Genomic DNA, 18,175 nt, shown 5'->3' with positions numbered 1-18,175 from the left:
GGGATTGCCTTAAAAGATAACTTTTAATAGTCAATGGTTAAAATAGTAGGCCCAATCGTTTGTTAGAAGGCTACATACATACATAGTCATACACCACCAAATGAAAAAAGGTGGAGAAAAATGGCAGGTGTGAAATGTAAACATATGCTATGAGGGTGAGTTTACGAAACATAGGGATACCAGTAAAGAGGGAGACAAATGCTGGGTCTCTTCCCCTAATGTATCCTTAGGTTCTAACTCCTAGTAGTCCCCTCTCTGTATGTTCCTTCGTGTCCCTTGCAGGCAATAGCAGTGACTGCCCAGCTTCGTCAGAAGTGCAAAGGTATCATTCATCCCAGGACATACACATCATAGGTACTAGACATACACATAGACCCGACGCGTTTCACTGGCAGTCAGCCAGGTCATCAGGGGACCTATATACAAAACAAGACAAAAGTATACGCCTGTACACAACAGAGAAGTATCCACTCCACGGCGCTTCCAAGTTTGTTGGAGCCAGCCCGGAAATCAACAGTATTGTGAGACAAGAACTGATACTTAGCTTCTCTTTGTGCAGCGATTCAAGGTCCACTCTTCCTGCGTATGGCAGAGATGGCAGAGTGCGCCCGTACTGGCGTTCTTTTAAACCAGCGCGGGCCTTAGATAGACCCGCCCCCAAGATCAGCTGCTCCGATCACACGGGCAGTGACGTCAGTGGTCACAAGTGCATCGCGTCACGGAGAGGAATCACATGATCGGGACATAGACTGAAGGTAAATCAGTATTGCCCAATGTCCGTCCCCTGCATGTTAGGGGGCGGTGATTTAGAGAACATTAGGGGGCGGAAATATTGGAGATATAGGGGTGAAGGGGATGGGCTAAATCCGTCACCCCCAATCAACAATTTTTAGTGGCATAAATAGCCAAGTGCGGTGCGTCACTCCTATAGAGTCATAGAGAGGCATTACCTAGGAATTTAAACAGACGGTTTACTGGACAGGCTAGATTAAAAAAGGAATAGACAAATGCATTGTCAAATAGTATCTGATCGGCAGATCAGGCGTGCTGGCAATCAGTTACATTGTACCCACATTGCAGGGAGCTGGACGAGCAAATATGTACCATACGTGAGTCGGGCACTCAGCCCCAACAGATATAAAGTGGGGGTCAGCTGCCAGACTTCACATAGAAGCATTCAATGAGGGTCACTCATGGTGCACAAAGGGGGTGCCCCAGTTAAGAATAGAAATAATAATAAATAGATCATCCATTGAACTCAAGTTTTTAGATCCTCACAGAGGAGGCAAATGGACTGCTATCACATGTCAACGGGATGCCCTGGTCTCCTCAATGTAGCACCCAAAGGAGAGATGCTCATTGAGGCCTGATGGTTGTGAGGTCTTCATTTCAAAGATCCACCAGGTCTCCCTTTGCAGTATTTTCCTGTCCCAGTTGCCTCCTCTTTTCAAGGGAGGAACGAGTTTGATGGCCATAAATGTCATGCCCTCTGTTTTACCATTGTGGCTGGTTTCTACATGTTTAGCTAGTGGGGTGTCCCTATCGTTTCTAATGTCCCCTAAGTGTTCTCCCACCATCTTCGAAATTCCCGGGTGGTTTTGCCTATGTATTCTAGGCCACAGTGGCATGTAACCTTGTAGATGACTCCCCTTGATCTAAAATTGAGAAAGCCCTGAATTCAGTACACTTTGCCTGTTACATTACTGCAAAAAATCCTTCCCCTCATGATGAAGGGGCAGGCAACGCAACCACTGCAACGAAAACAGCCAGATAGAGGTTTAAGCCATGTGGCCGCATTGGCGCCGGTTTCGCTTAAGTGGCTATGCACCAATCTATCCCGAAGGCTGCGCACCTTACGATATGTAATTTGCGCTTTTGGTGCAACGATTTGTCTAATGTCAGGATCCAAGAGGAGGATGCCCCAATGTTTCTAACATTAGTCCCTGCAGCCGTCTACTCACGCTTTATCCCGCCCAGCTCCTCTTGATTGATGGCACGATCCACCGCATGGTTGACGAAATCCCGCGCCTGCGCCGTTCACTTCTGTCTTTGGCGCAGGCGCAGTGAGTGAACGCCGCTCTCCTGATACCGGCTTCCTCACTGCGCCTGCGCCGACTACGTCACAGTGAGGAAGACGGCATCAGGAGCTGGGCGGCAGAACAGGGGACCTGGGCGGGATAAAGCGTGAGTAGACGGAGCCTCTAGATGCTGATTTTATAGCACCTAGAGGCTCATTAGCATATAATAAAAGTGCTTTTTTTTACAAAAATGGCTGCAGGGACTAATGTTAGAAACACACTGTTATGTAGTGCTGACATTAGCGCATCGCTAATGTCAGTCAGCTACATAGCAGTATTTCTGGTGGTAGAAACCCTTTAAAGATATGGAGGTGTGCGTATATGGCAGGTCTCCTAAGTACAGGGACACCTAGTGGTTCCAGTGTCCCCACTTATGTTGGCAGTTTTATATGCTATACTGCCCCCCTTTAAATACTCATGTATTAAGACCAGCGTTTTCCACGCTGGCCTTAAAGGGATTCTGTCATGAGATTTGAACCCTATAAGCTGTTAAACATATGGCCAGGTCCGTACTAATAACATGAATCCTAAACTGTCCTTATTAAACCTGCTTGTGGCTCTATTAGCCCAAAAAACTGGTTTTTATAAGCTGTCACTCACCTACCTAAGGTGCCCAAGGGGTTTTACGTTAACCCAGGGTGCCCACCCGCACCCCTCGCCGTCTGGTGCCCAGCGCCGCCTTCCTCACCTCAGCCCCGCCTCCGCAATCCTCCCGTCCCTCTGCTAGATCCGGCGCCTGCGCACTAGGCTCAGCCTGATGCGCCGCGGACTCCTGGCAGCGGCTTCGTTGAGCGAAGTGCGCATGCGCATCAGGCGGAGCATGCGCACTTCGCTCAACGAAGCAGCTGCCAGGAGTCCGCGGCGCATCAGGCTGAGCCTAGTGCGCAGGCGCCGGATCTAGCAGAGGGATGGGAGGATTTCAGAGGCGGGGCTGAGGTGAGGAAGGCGGCGCTGGGCACCAGACGGTGAGGGGTGCGGGCGGGCACCCTGGGTTAACGTAAAACCCCTTGGGCACCTTAGGTAGGTGAGTGACAGCTTATAAAAACCAGTTTTTTGGGCTAATAGAGCCACAAGCAAGTTTAATAAGGGCAGTTTAGGATTCATGTTATTAGTACGGACCTGGCCATATGTTTAGCTTATAGGGCTCAAATCTCATGACAGAATCCCTTTAGTCTCTCTGTACTGCTGGAGGAAGCGACAAGTAATTTGAAGGTGCAGGCCTCTACATAACTTTGGCGCTTCATCCAGTAGGCAATGCAACAGACTTAAATTTACACCAGCTCCCTTGCTGGCGTAGATTTAAGCCATGTTCTATGCCAAAAACTGGTCTAGAAAATGATAAATGAGACGTGCCAGCCAGCCTGCTTCCTTCCCTGCCCACGCCATACTCCCTTCCCTTCCCTGCCCATGCCATGCCCCCTTTTCTCGACATGTCGGAAAAGTAATGTGAGTGGCAAAAAGTCACAGATTTTGCCGCAAATTGGAGTGCGACAAAATCTGCTGAGTTGTGTGCTATGCTGAGCGCTGTGGTGTGACAGCAAAAGTGGTATATAATAAATAGCCCCCAAATCCCTAATAATCATGCAAGTAAAAATACACCTCATGGTGTGTCCGTCAGTATATAAATAAATCCACTTCTTACATACTGTATATACTTAGAAGTTACCACAGTAAATAGATGCATTTGGTGTGCTACAGGTCTCTAGTAGTCACACAATTTCTAAAACAGATCCCACTTGTATGATAGCCTCTTAAAGCATGAATGACCAGTTCCAATTCTATAACTGACCAGTTCCACATGGTCTGGCTAATCCATGCAAATACTGGAGAATGTATGTCTTATTAGTGCTATGTGCTTAGACATCTGCGTTTCTATAGTTTCAGCACACTCACATCCTCATAGCCTTGTATCCAATATCAGATATAATTGCTAGAAATATAGGGAGCCTCCGTTTCCACTAATCCACATCCCTTTAACTAGTGAAGTGCAATTTAGCTTAGTAAATCTCCCATAATGTATCACTTGTGATTTCTTCAGACGTTTGCATTCTGTTAATTGGTGCTTTATGAATTCTAGTCACTGCCTGATTCCAGATCTAATGGTTGGCGTGGCCCTTCATCATATATGTTGTGTTATGGTCAGCCCGTGACTGAACCCAGTTTAATTCTTACAGGCCACCAAGTCATTATTTGCTACGTTGAATTCTACAAACCATTTTTGTGTATCTTTGGTGTAAAATCCTGCTTGTTAATTTCCATCTGTAGAAGCTCTCACCATTCTAGCGCTTGAAGCAGAATATACAAATAGCTAGAGCGAATCTCCAAGGCAGGCAACATAATCAGCCCATCTGTGTGTACTTACAGCTGCTTTACTTGCATGAAATCATCGGGGAACAGCTACAACACATGCAAGCAAATTGCAAAATGATTGTCAGTCATTTCTCTATTTGCAATTTACATCAGTTACCTGTGACTTTTCATGGCTTATTAAGTTTTGGTGTCACGTACCTGGCTTGTCATAGCAGAACTCATATATATATATATCATTTACTACTTGCCTGTAAGGTTTTGGCAAATGTGATGGATTCCCATATTCTTTGGGTTAAAAACCATCTGTGCCAGGTTGCTAAAGGCATCACATTTTACTAGGACCAATATGTCAGATATGACAAACTTCTTAGATTATATTACAAGGCATAGGAAGGACTTAGGAGTCATTCATTGATTACATGGAGAATGGAAAGGTGACTACTGTAAGTCTGTAGCTTTCTTCTATTTTCATATAATATAACCCATATGCACAGTAAATTATAGCTGTATAAATTTACGTACAAGCAAGTCTTAAAGGGGTTTGTCGGTACTTAAATATTATTAAATATTATTCTCAGGAAAGATAATCAATATCAGATAAAGGGAGTCTTATACCTTGAATACCCGAGTAGCTGGCTGGCTCTGCCTACTGTGAAGTTTCTGGCACCAGCATACTGCACTCAACTCCCATTGACTTGAATGGTAGCTGAGCTGCAGTACCCTGGCAGAGTCACTACACAGTGGACAGAGCCTTCTCTATCTGGTTTAGTCACCTGCATTGTCCCCAGTGCCGTCAGCTGTCTGAAACAGTTGATCAGCAGGGTTGCAGGGTGTCAGACCTTCACCAATCTGATATTGATGGATTTGTTCTGAGGATTTTTAACATTGGTAGTTTCAAGTTTTTCATTTCATCATCCGAAACTTCATTTAATGTACTGTATTAGTGCAGCGAGCCCAGGAGGTGCGAGCGGAGGATGAGAGTGGTAGTAGCTCTGGCAATGATAAATAAGCACACGGATCACAGTGGCAATACTCCCTAGGGCACAACCTGATATTGGGGCTACTGCCTGGTGTTGATTGGGGTGTCCTTGGTGTTACACATTTGGGTAGGGTGCAAAGCAGGAGTGTGGATGCAATAGCCAGTGGATGGTGATGCCCGCCCACCATGTTTGGAGCTTTTTTGTGCCTATGACGAATTTGGAAACTAAGAATACTATTTGGGTAACGTTGTACAAGTGAAAGTGCCTTAACTGATGCAGATTTAAGTTAAAAGTTATGACAGACCTCCAATCTCCCTGCATAGACATGTAAAATATAACATTTTGACTGCTTGTCATAACAAAGGTGTTTGTTAGCAAGGCTGCTGCTGGACTATAGCAGTCACCTTTCTAAGTGCCAAGTGATTGCCAGGACTTACAGTGGGGCCAAATTGTATAAAAATCGGAACGTTGTAAGAATAAAATTATGAAGCATGTATCAACACTATCAGGTAACAAATGGATGAAGGTGATGTCAATCAAATAATGAAGCAGACAGGTAACGCTGATGACAGTAAGGTAATGTAGCAGATAAACAAAGAAAACTTAAGAGCAAATAAGCAACAGTTGACACTAGCTCTCCCTGAATACTGACCCACACCTCGCACTGATCCTCTATGGGGAACCTTTATTAAGCCCAGTGTTTTATATGCTGTCTTAATAAAGCCCTAAGCTGGCGGTGCCAGCCTCTCCATAACTTCCGCGCATCCAGCGTCAGTCTAAATGTAACCCAACTTCTGAGCTGTCTTACATCTAGACCATCTTCTATGCCTAAAGCAGGAGTAGCAAATTATGAATGCCCCCTTCCCTGCCCACACCACGCCCACAATTTTAGACCTGGTGTGAGAGGGGCAAAGTCACAGATAGCGGTGAAACTGACCGTTGCGCTGCCATCTGTGCTTGAATTTAGGAGTATTTCAGAATAGTAAAAACCCCCTATATCCCTAAATAGCTCCCTCTTTAAACACTACTCTGTAACAGACAAGGAACTAGCTGCTAGAGGCAAGATACAAGAATTTGCTGGATACAAACTCACAGAGCTTTCGCACAAATTAATCAATCTTGAATTTTTTAACCTACGGTACTTTAATGAAAATAAGTAAGGGGGAATTGCCTAATGTCTATTGTGCACAATATGATAAATCGATTTTTTATCTATCGCTGTGCTTGCATCTCTGCATAATGTCTGTAAAAGAGCCATGCAAGCTAGTCTCATTTCCAAAAGGAAAGGAAAACAGAGTGTCTTATACCAGACACTCAACTCTTTCTGGGTAACTAGCCTTCAACATAGATAAGCAAAGAAAATTAGCTTGGCTGCATAGAGGGGCATTGCCTGACCTACAATACTCTGCACACGAACTACGCATACTAAGCACTTTCCATAATGAGAAAGAGTACCTCCAGACAACGCATATATATTAGCCAGGAAGACTAGTCTCTCTGCTCCCTTTCTCCTCTCTCTGTCTCTAATAGAATCAATTCATACCCAATTCAAACTTTTTAAAAAATTTGGCAAATTGGACCTGAAACCAATTTCAACAAATTTGTTCATCTCTAAATTTCTATTGTGCAGTGATATACTAGGGAATACATTTGGACAACTATAAGAGCCCTAAATGAGCACTTTAATTAAGATCTATTATAGAGGAATATGTGCCGGTCTTGACATCCCATGCACTGCCGGAGGATGCACAATTTATGATGCTCACACCTTTCATGCGAACATGCATCCTCTGGCACTCCATGCACCTAAACAGAAATCTAAGACAGCTCAGAGCTGCCAAAGATTTCTGGCTTCATTTTTACCAGAAAACTGGTTGACCACACCCCTTTCCTGCCTTTGCCAGTCCCCCTTTTTGGAAAAGTGGTGAGGGAGGCATAAAAATAGGTGCCTGTGACTAATATTTTCTTTAAAAAAAAGTCACATTTAAAGGAAATATGTAATTAGAAAATGACCTATTCTTTAGATAACATTTTTATGTTAACCATGTTTTTGAAGAACTTTCGGTAATGTTATTTTACATTTTTCATGTCACTACCTATATTTAAACAAAAACCATAAAATCCTGCTATTTTTGCAATGGCCACTAAGCTTAATAATAGGCACCACTTCTGAGTCTGTGCGGATCACATTACTGCAGTTATCTGGTTAACATTACAACCTTATTATATCACATTTATGTACAGACAACACAGGGTCCACCATTCACAAAAGGTGATATCATATCTTACCAGCTCCCTCCTGACCTCTGCACAGGTCACAGAGCATGCCTAGAAAACTCTCCCATAGAAATCAATGAGGTTCCCTCCTGACCATTGTGTCTATGTCCCATAAGGCTTCAGTAAAGCAATTTTTTTAATGCTTTCTAAATGCTGTTAAAAACATGCTGTTAAGAACAGCTCAGGCAATACTCACCCATAATCATGTTGAGGAAATAGAATAAAAAAAAATCTCCAATCATAAAATAAAAACAAATTAGAAAAAAAAAGATATGCATCGCCATCTGGTTTTAACTGGCAGATAACATTTTCGGTGACACATTTCCTTTAAAAAGTTACAAACACACAGCTTGTTTTTGCCACAAAGGAGATGATAATTCAACCCCATAATGCTTATAATAAGTGTTCTCATTGCTCCTGATGCCCAATTAGGGTTACTGGGTTTGAATGCTTCTCGAGCATGCATGGTATCCTTTTTAGTATTTTTGGCCCGGATAAGATGCGGGTACGTCGCGGGAAAATGTGCGATTTTTCCGCGCGAGTGCAAAACACAGAAATTGGGGTTTGGGTTTGGTGCTGTGTAGATGTTATTATTTTCCCTTATAACATGGTTATAAGGGAAAATAATAGCATTCTTAATACAGAATTCTTAGTACAATAGGGCTGGAGGGGTTAAAAAAATTAAAATATAATTTAACTCGCCTTAATCCACTTGTTCGCGCAGCCCGGCTTCTCTTCTGTCTTCTTTCAAGAATAGGACCTTTGATGACGTCACTGCTCTCATCACATGGTCCATCACATGATCTTTTACCATGGTGATGGATCATGTGACGGACCATGTGATGAACGTATTGAACAAGTGGATTAAGGTGAGTTAAATTATTTTTTATTTTTTTTAACCCCTCCAGCCCTATTGTACTATGTATTCTGTATTAAGAATGCTATTATTTTCCCTTATAACCATAGCGATATGCCCCCATTGTCTAAGATGGGAATACCCCTTTAAGTCACAGTCCTATGATATGACATTATCCTAAGATAAGGACTGAGCTATAATAAGTGTTTATAGGGTCAGAGAACTGAGATAAGGAGCCCGTCAGCTCCCCAAATGATGGAAAAGACAGAAAATCCACAGGCTGCTACTACAGCATCTCAGCTATGTACACAAAAAAAGGATTCCATATTGTTAATAAAGACCCATTGAAAAAAAGATTTTTAGCTCAAAATAAGTACAATGCAATAATTTAAAAAATTCCCTTAGCCTTTAAGTTCTTAAATTCTAAGATTGCAAGTCCAAATTAGACTATTAATAATCCACATTAACTGAGCTATTAAAACAAGCCTATAGTGAGTGTATACACTCAGCAAAGAATTCAGAGTAGGTAAGCAGATTGAATTCATGACGTATGGCCTTGTGTTCCATTAGTTAATCTTCATTTCAAATACTACATACAGTATATATAGACATAAGCAAAAAACGCCAGCAAAATTCATTTTATAATGCTTGTTTCTTCATTAAGATTTAATCATCCACCTCCTCTAAAAAGCCTCTTCCCTCACTTTGTTAAATCTGCTTTTACCCAGTGCTGTTTCTGCATTATTTTAATCTTTGCTTCCCTACTTTACATGCACTCACTCTCAAATTTTAAACAAGTAAAATTTGTGCATTAGCTAGCCCTTTTTCATTTATGATTTATGACTGACAGGTTCCTTGCTGCAACTTAATGGTATGAGAGAGACATTATTTTAAACATTAAAGTGAAAACCATTTACAAGTATGATAAGAATGGTCTGTTGACATTAATCTTTAAAATAGCCACAAGGTGCTGCATAAGCTGTGGCTCCAGCAACAGGTGAAACTCAGGGGACAGTAGGAAAAAAAAATAAAGTAATAATAAAACATACTTAAGGAATATATATATATATATATATATATATATATATATATATAAAATTTTCTCAGACATTGACTTTTGGGTTTTCATTAACTGTAAGTCATAATCACTAACATTATAAGTATTAAACACTTGAAATACTAGATATCACTGTGTATAATGAATCTATATAATATATGTTTCACTTTTTGTATTGATTTACTGAAATAAAATAACTTTTCAATATTATTCTAATTTATTGAGGAGCACTTGTGTCAGCTGGAATCATGTGTGATGGTGTAGAGGTATGATTGGAAGAGAACAACCCTGTTTTCTAACCCTGGACAACCTTTTTAAGTTGGAGAAAATACTTAAAGGCTACGTACACCTTTGGGATTTTTTTATTTTATTATTACATTGTACTCATTTTAAACAAAAAATATTTTTAAATTGGTCTTTATTAAAAATATGGCGTCCTTTTTCTGTATATAGCTGAGATGCTCTAGTAGCACCCTTTGGATTTTCTGTCTTTTCTGTCAGACTAGGAGCAGACGGACTCCTTATCTCTGCTCTCTTACATTATAAACACTCATTATAGCTCAGTTCTTATCTTACTTATAAGAATGTGGCTTAAATAAGTGTTTAGGACCTCTCAGTAGTTTAGAGATCAGGTTTATTAGATGACCGGAACAAAGTCAAAGTGAAAGTACCAGTCGCACAGCTACAAAAACTGTTAATTGTTTGTGACAGAACAGCTCAATATTTTTTTTATAAATCTTAAAATAAAAAGCCTCCGAAAGTATACATAGCCTTTAATAAAACAGACTTTAAGAAGTTGTCCCATATTTATAGCGCCACCTGCTGTTTGATCTTTTTCGAATCTCCCTCTCCACTTCACTGAAGTGGACACATATGCTCAGTTTCATCACTCATTTGCCTCCTGAGCTGTGATAGGGATAGAGCTGCAGCACATAGGACATACTCCCTGAGCTGCAGCAGAAAGGAAACGCTCTCTGAGCTGTCAGCTTGATATAAATCTATCACACAAATTGAAACAATAAATGTGGAGAGCTCTGTATCCATATGAGGTACAGGGCTGGTACTACCTTTGTTAGAAAGAAGATGTCATGTACTATTTATTTTTTATGTTAATCATGGGATAAACCATTTAATAGCTGCTTGATATAACTAATAGGTTTTCTAGCTCATTAGAAAAAAACAAGTTCATTTGGATACCATGTGTGGAGTGGGAATAATCCTACATGAACTTACCTTGAAGATTTTGCAATGGCAGAGTCATTATTCCTCCTGCAGCTGCAGCTGCCACCAGGCCTTGAATGTTTGCGAGATTAGCTGTAGGCAATGTCAGCACCAGTCCTTGTTGTCCACCAAGTTGTCCGGCCATGTTAAATGGGATAAGGATTGGCTGGTTGAGGCCAGGAGCACCCCCTGGCATCACTCCAGCAACCGCCGATGCCAGTTGTTGTGCTGCTAGCAGTGACTGGAAAATAAAGATACATCTGAGTTAGGCAAGTATGGGGTTATATGGCTTAGCAGACAGAAATATATACAATGGTACATTGAAAAACATTTCATAAAACCTTCAACTTTATCAATTGGTTGAAAGTTGTTTACAATGCTCTGAACTGCAAATGCAAGGAATAAAGCTTTGAAGTGAATAAAGTACATAAAAGCATATATTGCTTGAGCTGTTGTTTGGTACTTAGAAACAGTGCAATGTTAAAATACAATACATAAATACAAGACACACGCAATACCAATATCTATACAAATATATCATACTTTCCCAGAGGAGACATTTTACTTCAGTCAACAAATATCCATGTCTGTTAATAATAAAATTAGATGTTTCCAGACAAGCTACAGTACCAGTTTGTTTAACTACCTATTTCATCCCCTGGGCAATATCTAACTACACACATAGGCCATTGGTGCAAGACACTTGGGGAGATGCATTTATTATTCATATTACAGTACGTGAGTGGTGAGCCAGTTTTATCCCCAGGGCAGCGGCTGTTTGATCAACAGGGTGCACACTGGCATTGTTTTCCTACAATTTTCTAGCTGGAAAGTATTGGAAATCTTTAATAAATGAATTGTGCTTGCTGTGACTCCCCAGGGTGTGGCAATTTGAGCAAAAGGGTACACACTAGTATTGGTTTCTGAAGTATCCTGGTTGGAAAACTTTGGCAAAATGCAATAAATGGATTGTGGTGACTATGAAGTCTTGCCCACTTTGTCATATTTGTCAGTGTATTTATGTGGGTGGCAGAATACCATATTTGTTAATGTATTTATGACCAAGAGCTGGCATAAGTACATTGATAAACCCTACTTAGTTTAACCACTTTATTAACGCAATGTTTATCCCCCTTCCTTATCAGGCCAGTTTTTCACTTGTAGCAATGCATCTATCTAACTGCACCTTAGACCTTTCTTTTGTGCCATTAGATGATGGATATAATATAAAAAAAAATATTTAAGGGAAAACTGTAAAAATTATGAAAAAATATTTTTTCTTTCTTATAATTCCCCCCCCCTAACTATTACAAAAGGTTTCAAGACAAAACATTTCTAAAACCATTCAATTGTAATGTATATACTGGCTGGGCCCGGCGCAAGACTTAAAAAAATTGGAGCACATTTTGGATTTTAGCTGCCTATTTTTCTATTGCTGGTTCTATAGCACCGTACTGCAAGAAAAATCATGTACAGTGCCAAAACATTACAAGCACCCTCAAATGACTTTTTTTTTATGTTATTCATCTTGGGGTAGTTTGGAGTGGTTTTAAGTGTTTTTTTAAATACATTTTTTTATCATTTTTTTTTTCACTTTATTTAACATGAATTAAACCCTTTCTGCCATAGTCAAGGAAGGACGAGGTTAATTCCTAGCCTGCAGGTTGACATTTAATTTTAAAGCCAACAAGTGGTGCTCTTACATAAGAAAAAGCGCTCCCTGTCGGCTTTCAGCTTTTTCAATGTAATACATGCTTGTAGCAGAGTGCTACAAGCGTGTATTACTGCCTGACCGATCCTGCAGGTCACGGCACACCTCCCGGTGACCGCAGCTGTCTAATGACAGCGCGTTCACAGCGATCTGCGACGGCGCGGGCCGCCGGCAGATTACGTTGTAACCCAACGCTTTTATACCTCGGGTTACAGATAAGAGCCTACCGCCACAACGTAGAAAGTCGTGAGGCAGTAGGCAAGTGGTTAAAGGGGTTGTGTGGTGATACAATAGCGATGACCTATCCTCCATAGGTCATCAATATTAGATCGGTGGGTGTCTGACTCCTGGGAACCTGCCAATCAGCGGTTTAAACATTCAATTGAATACCAGACTTCCTATGGACAAGAGCAGCACCGTTTTTAAAGAAAAAATAAATAAATAACTGACTTTTTTCTAGTCCAATTTATAGGGGTTGTGCGATGCTACAATACTAATGACCCTTCCTCAGGATCGGTCGTCAGTATCAGATAACCCCACCAATTAGCTGTTTGAAGATCATGAGATGGGCACTGCATGCTCTTTACTTTTTAACTGCACATCGTCTACAGTAGCTTGTAGCGGCAGTGTGGTGTAATAATGAATGTTGGGCGAGCATGCTCGGCCGAACACTGCTATGCTCAGCTAAATATCACAATTTAGCCTCTATTTCTGAAAAGTTTCTGGCCGGATTTGAACTCACAACCTTCTACATAACAGCCAAGAATGTTAATCACTACACAATAGAGCTGTATGGCCAGTCAATGAGAAAAAAAAAAAGATGCTTCCGCTGCAGAAGTCTCATATTTTTTTTAAGCAAATGGCCGTCTAGCTCTATAGTGTAATGGTTAACATTCTAGGCTGTAATGTAGAAGTCTGTGAAGGTTCTCATTTATCAAGGTCATGGTATATCTGTAAAGAATAAATCAAGGCAACTGGACTTACTGTAGATTTCTTGAAAACGTTTCACTCGTTCTTCCAACGAGCTTTCTCAATTCTGAGTGATTGTACAAGAATTCTCTGGGAATAAATATGTAACTTAATTAACATCTGGTAATTATAAGAATAGGGCCAAAGGTGTTGATTCCATTATCCTAATTGGAGTCAGTAGGTGATAATGACCTCCCAGAAAAAGGTGTCAAGACAGCATTGTATGTGGCAGACAATAAATGTCTAACCCCCCCCCCCCCCGTCTTGACACCTTTTTCTGGGAGGTCATTATCACCTAATGACTCCAATTAGGATAATGGGATCAACACCTTTGGCCCTATTCTGGGTATAATGACCTCTGACCCCATGCTGGGTATAATTACCAGATGTTGATTCAGTTACATATTTATTCCCAGAGAATTCTTGTACAGTCACTCAGAACTGAGAAAGCTTGTTGGAAGAACAAGTGAAACATTTTCAAGAAATCTACAGTAAGTCCAGTTGCCTTGATTTATTCTTTACAGATATGTAATGTAGAAGGTTGAGAGTTTGAATCCCTTCAGAAATAGAGGCTAAATTAAATGTATATATATATATATATATATATATACAGTACAGACCAAAAGTTTGGACACATCTTCTCATTCAAAGAGTTTTCTTTATTTTCATGACTATGAAAATTGTAGATTCACACACTGAAGGCATCAAAACTATGAATTAACACATGTGGAATTATATACATAACAAACAAGTGTGAAACAACTGAAAATATGTCCTTCTAGGTTCTTCAAAGTAGCCACCTTTTGCTTTGATTACTGCTTTGCACACTCTTGGTATTCTCTTGATGAGCTTCAAGAGGTAGTCCCCTGAAATGGTTTTCACTTCACAGGTGTGCCCTGTCAGGTTTAATAAGTGGGATTTCTTGCCTTAGAAATGGGGTTGGGACCATCAGTTGCGTTGAGGAGAAGTCAGGTGGATACACAGCTAGTAGTCCTATTGAATAGACTGTTAGAATTTGTATTATGGCAAGAAAAAAGCAGCTAAGTAAAGAAAAATGAGTGGCCATCATTACTTTAAGAAATGAAGGTCTGTCAGTCAGCCGAAAAATTGGGAAAACTTTGAAAGTAAGGGCTATTTGACCATGAAGGAGAGTGAAGGGGTGCTGCGCCAGATGTCCTGGCCTCCACAGTCACCGGACCTGAACCCAATCAAGATGGTTTGGGGTGAGCTGGACCGCAGAGTGAAGGCAAAAGGGCCAACAAGTGCTAAGCATCTCTGGGAACTCCTTCAAGACTGTTGGAAGACCATTTCTGGGGACTACCTCTTGAAGCTCATCAAGAGAATGCCAAGAGTGTGCAAAGCAGTAATCAAAGCAAAAGGTGGCTACTTTGAAGAACCTAGAATATAACATATTTTCAGTTGTTTCACACTTGTTTGTTATGTATATAATTCCACATGTGTTAATTCATAGTTTTAATGCCTTCATAGTCATGAAAATAAAGAAAACTCTTTGAATGAGAAGGTGTGTCCAAACTTTTGGTCTGTACTGTATATATATTAACACATGTGGAATTATATACATAACAAACAAGTGTGAAACAACTGAAAATATGTCATATTCAAGGTTCTTCAAAGTAGCCACCTTTTGCTTTGATTACTGCTTTTGCACACTCTTGGCATTCTCTTGATGAGCTTCAAGAGGTAGTCCCCTGAAATGGTTTTCACTTCACAGGTGTGCCCTGTCAGGTTTAATAAGTGGGATTTCTTGCCTTATAAATGGGGTTGGGACCATCAGTTGCGTTGAGGAGAAGTCAGAGGGATACACAGCTGATAGTCCTACTGAATAGACTGTTAGAATTTGTATTATGGCAAGAAAAAAGCAGCTAAGTAAAGAAAAACGAGTGGCCATCATTACTTTAAGAAATGAAGGTCAGTCAGTCAGCCGAAAAATTGGGAAATTTTTGAAAGTAAGGGCTATTTTACCGTGAAGGAGAGTGATGGGGTGCTGCGCCAGATGACCTGGCCTCCACAGTCACCGGACCTGAACCCAATCGAGATGGTTTGGGGTGAGCTGGACCGCAGAGTGAAGGCAAAAGGGCCAACAAGTGCTAAGCATCTCTGGGAACTCCTTCAAGACTGTTGGAATACCATTTCAGGGGACTACCTCTTGAAGCTCATCAAGAGAATGCCAAGAGTGTGCAAAGCAGTAATCAAAGCAAAAGGTGGCTACTTTGAAGAACCTAGAATATGACATATTTTCAGTTGTTTCACACTTGTTTGTTATGTATATAATTCCACATGTGTTAATTCATAGTTTTGATGCCTTCAAAGTCATGAAAATAAAGAAAAAACTCTTTGAATGAGAAGGTGTGTCCAAACTTTTGGTCTGTACTGTATATATATAAAATAATACTTCTGATATATATGAATGCATAATACATGGGAAACTACTACTGATGTTTTAGCCATAATAGATTTACATATATTATAATATATTATAAATTCTAAATATATAATAATATATGTAAATATTTTATGACTAAAAACTTATATATATATGTTTAAATTAAATTTAGCCTCTATTTCTGAAAAGTTTCTGATGGGATTCGAACTCACAACCTTCTACATTACAACCTAGAATGTTAACCACTACACTATAGATCTGCATGGCCAGTTACAAAAATAAAAATAAATAAATAAATAAATAAATAAATATGAGACTTCTGCTGTATAGGAATACTTACTACTGGTAAGTATTCCTATATAGCAGAAGTCTCTTTTTTTATTATTATTTTTATTTAGTATCTGGCCATGCAGCTCTATAGTGTAGTGGTTAGCATTCTTGGCTGTAATGTAGAAGGTTGTGAGTTTGACTCCTGGCAGAAATTTTTCAGAAATAGAGTCTAAATTTAATTTAAACTACAGCCAGGAGAAGAAGGAGACGCCCACGGAGAAATAATCAGTCTCCTCCTCATTGCTCTGATGCTAAAATTAGCATACCAGACGGGAGAATAAAATGGGGGCCACAGCGGGCGAATGGAGCGGTGCCCATTAAAAATAGTAAGTGCAGTTAGATCCCTGTACTATGCCATACATATCCTGATATTTAGTTTATAATGTTTGGACCCATGAAAGGTCCTCTTTAAGTGGTAGATAGGGACTATGCACCTTACACACTCATTAAAATCACCTATCCTCTGATGCATCCTTCACTACACTTCCAAACCACCCCTAGAAAGGATGTCATCATAAGAACCGTGTATTAGTAACTTCACAAAATGGACTTCCATGATCGAGAAGATGCACAGAAGGCTAAGATCACAATGCCAAGTGTCATGTGGATTGGTGTAAAGTAAACCACTACTGGAGAGTTCCTATGTGTGATGAATCCAGTTTCTCCTTCTGGCATTGTAATGGACAAACCTGGGTTTGGTGGATGCTCTGTGTACAAAATGAGGTTCATGCAGACATAGTTTGGACTTAACACTATCAAACACCTTTGGAAGAAACTGTAATGCTGACTGCAATGCAGACCTTCTCGGTCAACATGGGTGCCTGGCCTCATAAATGTTTTTTTTGGTGAAGGAACACTTAGGACTCATGCACACGAACGTATTTTTGGTCCACATCAGATCTGCATTTCACTTCAATGGGCTACAAAAGAAGCGGACAGCACACTTATGTTCTGTCCGCATCTGAATGTGCCTTCCTATTCTGTGGCCTCCTCACGCTGCTGCTGCTGCCACCTCAACACTATGTCACTGGGCCACTCTGTGATCTCCTCATGCTGCTTCCACTTCACCTCTATGTCATTGGGCCACTCTGTGGACTTGTTCTTCCACCCTCCTCATCCATGACTGGGACAGAAGTGGCTTATGATTTGGATCCACTCCTGTTTTTTTGGGCATTAGCAATACTGATGGATTACTGGCAAATGCTGACCGAGTGAAGGTGGATGCTCCACAGACAGGATCCGTTTTTTGTGGGTTATTGTTCTGACGGATTAGAGGAAGGGCAAATTAATCAGTGACGTCAACACAAACTTACTGCTGACACCCTTTCCACTCTGTCAGGGGGGCTCTACTTGTATAAGCGTTTAATAGAACAAGTTCTGTAGACATCTATGTGGAATTAGCTGCCGACGGTGTAAATGGAGTGCGCTTCTTCTTGACACTAACATCGAACTCTAAGGCTGAGTTCATACTTTACTTATTTGGGCAGTTGCGGGGCTAAAACTGACCAAATAACTCAAGTGTGCAGTAATTCTAAGAGCGACGCCTGTCATCTGCGTGTCATACTGACTCACAGTATTGTTTTACTACCACAACAGACTCCTTGTGCATGTTACTGCAAGGCGCAGTGTTTTACCCCACTATACAGGCTCTCCGCAGCCAGAAAATAGCTGTTTTTAACGCGATTCGCCACAAATAAATTCGGATCAAATAATTTTGGAAAATTCGGCGAACCGGCCGAATTTTTGAGAAATTCGCTCATCTCTAATCTCCATCTTAATTTTCACAGACACATACTAAAATCTAACTGAAAGCCTTCCCAGAACAGTAGAAGCCACCCCACAGTATGCAGTATAGCCCCCTATAGTATACAGAAACCCACAGTATGCAGTATAGCACCCTATAGTATACAGCACCACACAGTATGCAGTTTAGCACCCCACACTATACAGTACCCCACAGTATATAGTAGAGCAGTATAGCA

At 40.7% G+C, this 18,175-nt stretch overlaps 1 protein-coding gene across 1 annotated transcript in view; it reads right to left on the bottom strand.

Annotated features, from left to right (window-relative positions):
- Window positions 1-18,175, bottom strand: part of POU6F2 (POU class 6 homeobox 2) — a 956,699-nt gene that overhangs the window by 420,743 nt on the left and 517,781 nt on the right. The window contains exon 4 of the mRNA XM_040433402.1: window positions 10,792-11,020. Within this exon, the coding sequence (XP_040289336.1) occupies window positions 10,792-11,020 (229 nt within the window). The remainder of the gene's footprint in view (window positions 1-10,791; window positions 11,021-18,175) is intronic.

Source organism: Bufo bufo, chromosome 5 (assembly GCF_905171765.1).
Source record: "Bufo bufo chromosome 5, aBufBuf1.1, whole genome shotgun sequence".
In the NCBI taxonomy this organism is placed as follows: Eukaryota; Metazoa; Chordata; class Amphibia; order Anura; family Bufonidae; genus Bufo; species Bufo bufo.
Note: the sequence above shows the minus strand (reverse complement) of the source record. Positions and strands in the feature narration are given on the sequence as shown.